Genomic DNA, 2,015 nt, shown 5'->3' with positions numbered 1-2,015 from the left:
CCATGAAAACTAGTCGATAGAAAATATGTTAGAATAATAATACTAATTAAGTAGTAAATGTAAATGCAATTAAAACCATCTTAAACTAATTTCGCACAAATGTTATGCGTTGCAAAAAATCCGCAAAAATGTAAGCCTAGTGCTTTGATCAGGCACACGGCTTATATGTCCTATAAGCCGAGTGCCTGCTTCGGACACACGGCTTATATGTCCTATAAGCCGAGTGCCTGCTTCGGACACATGGCTTATAGGCTGCTCCTTGACGGCACCGTCAACCACTGTCGTTGCAGACACGTGGCAGATGTCTTTGCCGAGTGTGTGCTGTAAGCCGGGTGCCGTTTCCCGTAGATACCGTGTGTTTCATATAAGCCGTGAGCTTTTTTGCGAAACTCGGCTTATAGATGACCATAAGCCGAGTTCCTCGTATTTACCGGGTGTTTTTTTCTCGGGACTCGGCTTAGAGGAGCATAAGCCGGGTGCCCGAAAAAACACACGCGGCTCATAGGCTAACACACGGGAAACCGAGATTTTCCTGTAGTGATGGACGCGCCTAACTGGCTGAAGAAGTAGCGCTGGCTGCGCGCCAAGCGCTCCACGATGGTGAAGAGGTCCTGGCAGGACACGAAGAGCCCCTCCAGGTTCACCAGGTTGACGTAGTATTTGTTGTCGAACACGTCGGGCGTGTGCACGTCCAGCACGGTGCGCGCGTCGGTGCCCTTGGCCGGGCACGTTCGCCTCAGCCTGCGGAGGAGGTCGGGGCGCGGGAAGAGGCGGCCCTCGAAGGAGGCGCAGTGCCCGAGCCCCACGGTGTGCCCGCCGGAGAGCGCGACGAGGTCGGTGGCGTCGAGGTGGAGGCTGTGGTTGTGGAAGACGTCCAGGAGGGACGGCACGGCGGAGGTGGTCGCGGGGAGGCCGGACAGCACGTCCTGCGGCGTGGCGAACCGCGGGCTGTCGTGCCGGCCGAGCGGCACGCGGTACTCGGGCCCGCCGGTGGCGACCACAGAGTCGCGCGCGGCGAGCGTCAGGATGTCGGAGCAGGAGACGACGGCGCCGCGGCACTCGCGCTCCAGCCGATCCCGGATGTCGTTGATGGCCTTGAAGGCGGAGGGGCGGAGCGTGAGGTTGGGCGGCGCCCGCTGCTCCCCCGGCCCCGTCGCAGCCCTGCATGCATGCATGACGCGGGCACGGCCGCACCCATGGATGCATGAGCCAAATACTGGATTGATGGGAGGCAATCAACACAGGCAAGAGAAGGCAAGGTAAGCACCTGGACGAAGCAGTCGTGGAAGTGGAGGCGGAGGAGGCCGGCGGCGAGGCCGACGTCCTTGCGGACGGCGTCCCGGACGAAGTGGCGCACGATGGACTCGGCCATGGGGCAGCTCCGCTTGTAGAAGTCGAAGGACAGGCCGCGCGTGATCGGAGGCTGCCTCAACCTCAAGTCGTTCCCGCCGGCGCCGGCGGCCTCCTGCTCTGCCGCCGCATAAGCCCCAGACACCAGCGAGCAGGCCACTGCCAGCGCCGCTACTAGTGCTGCAGCGAGCAGAGGAGCACTGGCCGTCCTAGCACAAACCATCTCTCCGCGCGCGCGTGTGTCACGGACTCACGCACAAACCTGCCTTGGTTTTATACAAACGAGTCTCCTCTTGTGTTTGACACGTACGTAGGTAGACAACGCAGATGTGCTATATCCGCCATGAGTAGCAGGAGCTCAGGGACGATGCGAGTCTCTGTCCTCGATCAGCTTGGTTTTTTTTAGGGGAAATCGAGCAGCTTGGGTGGGCGCTCCACAGGGGGCAGACGAGAGGGAAGGGGAACGGGCCCAGTCGGGTGGCCCGGTGCGGGAATATTCCATCGGGCAAATCACTGCGCAGACTAATTAGTACCATATCGGGAGTTTAATTAAAGGCCGACTAGTTTATTAGGCTGAATTCTGTCCATTTTATCGCCAACACGGGGATCATGCACGGCTGTCAGCTGCGAAAGATGCCAAAGTGCACAAATAAAAGAGGCCGTCG

The 2,015-nt window shown here is 59.2% G+C and overlaps 1 protein-coding gene across 1 annotated transcript; it reads right to left on the bottom strand.

Moving 5' to 3' along the window:
• Window positions 1-412: 412 nt before the first annotated feature.
• On the bottom strand, window positions 413-1,688 carry LOC123176051 (cationic peroxidase SPC4-like). The gene is made up of 2 exons (XM_044590449.1): window positions 1,268-1,688; window positions 413-1,196 (listed from the first exon to the last, which is right to left on the bottom strand). Exons 1-2 carry the CDS (start codon window positions 1,571-1,573, stop codon window positions 507-509), a joined length of 996 nt encoding a protein of 331 aa, XP_044446384.1. The 5' UTR covers window positions 1,574-1,688; the 3' UTR covers window positions 413-506.
• Window positions 1,689-2,015: the final 327 nt, after the last annotated feature.

The sequence above is a fragment of the Triticum aestivum genome, unplaced genomic scaffold (assembly GCF_018294505.1).
Source record: "Triticum aestivum cultivar Chinese Spring unplaced genomic scaffold, IWGSC CS RefSeq v2.1 scaffold53079, whole genome shotgun sequence".
Classification (NCBI taxonomy): Eukaryota; Viridiplantae; Streptophyta; class Magnoliopsida; order Poales; family Poaceae; genus Triticum; species Triticum aestivum.
Note: the sequence above shows the minus strand (reverse complement) of the source record. Positions and strands in the feature narration are given on the sequence as shown.

Bases quoted from the DNA above. Each gene is read 5' to 3' on its own strand.
- LOC123176051 (XM_044590449.1), bottom strand. From the start codon at position 1,573: ATGGTTTGTGCTAGGACGGCCAGTGCTCCTCTGCTCGCTGCAGCACTA. The intron at 1,197-1,267 runs GTGCTTACCTTG...TCATGCATCCAT, and splicing joins TCCACGACTGCTTCGTCCAG to GGGTGCGGCCGTGCCCGCGT.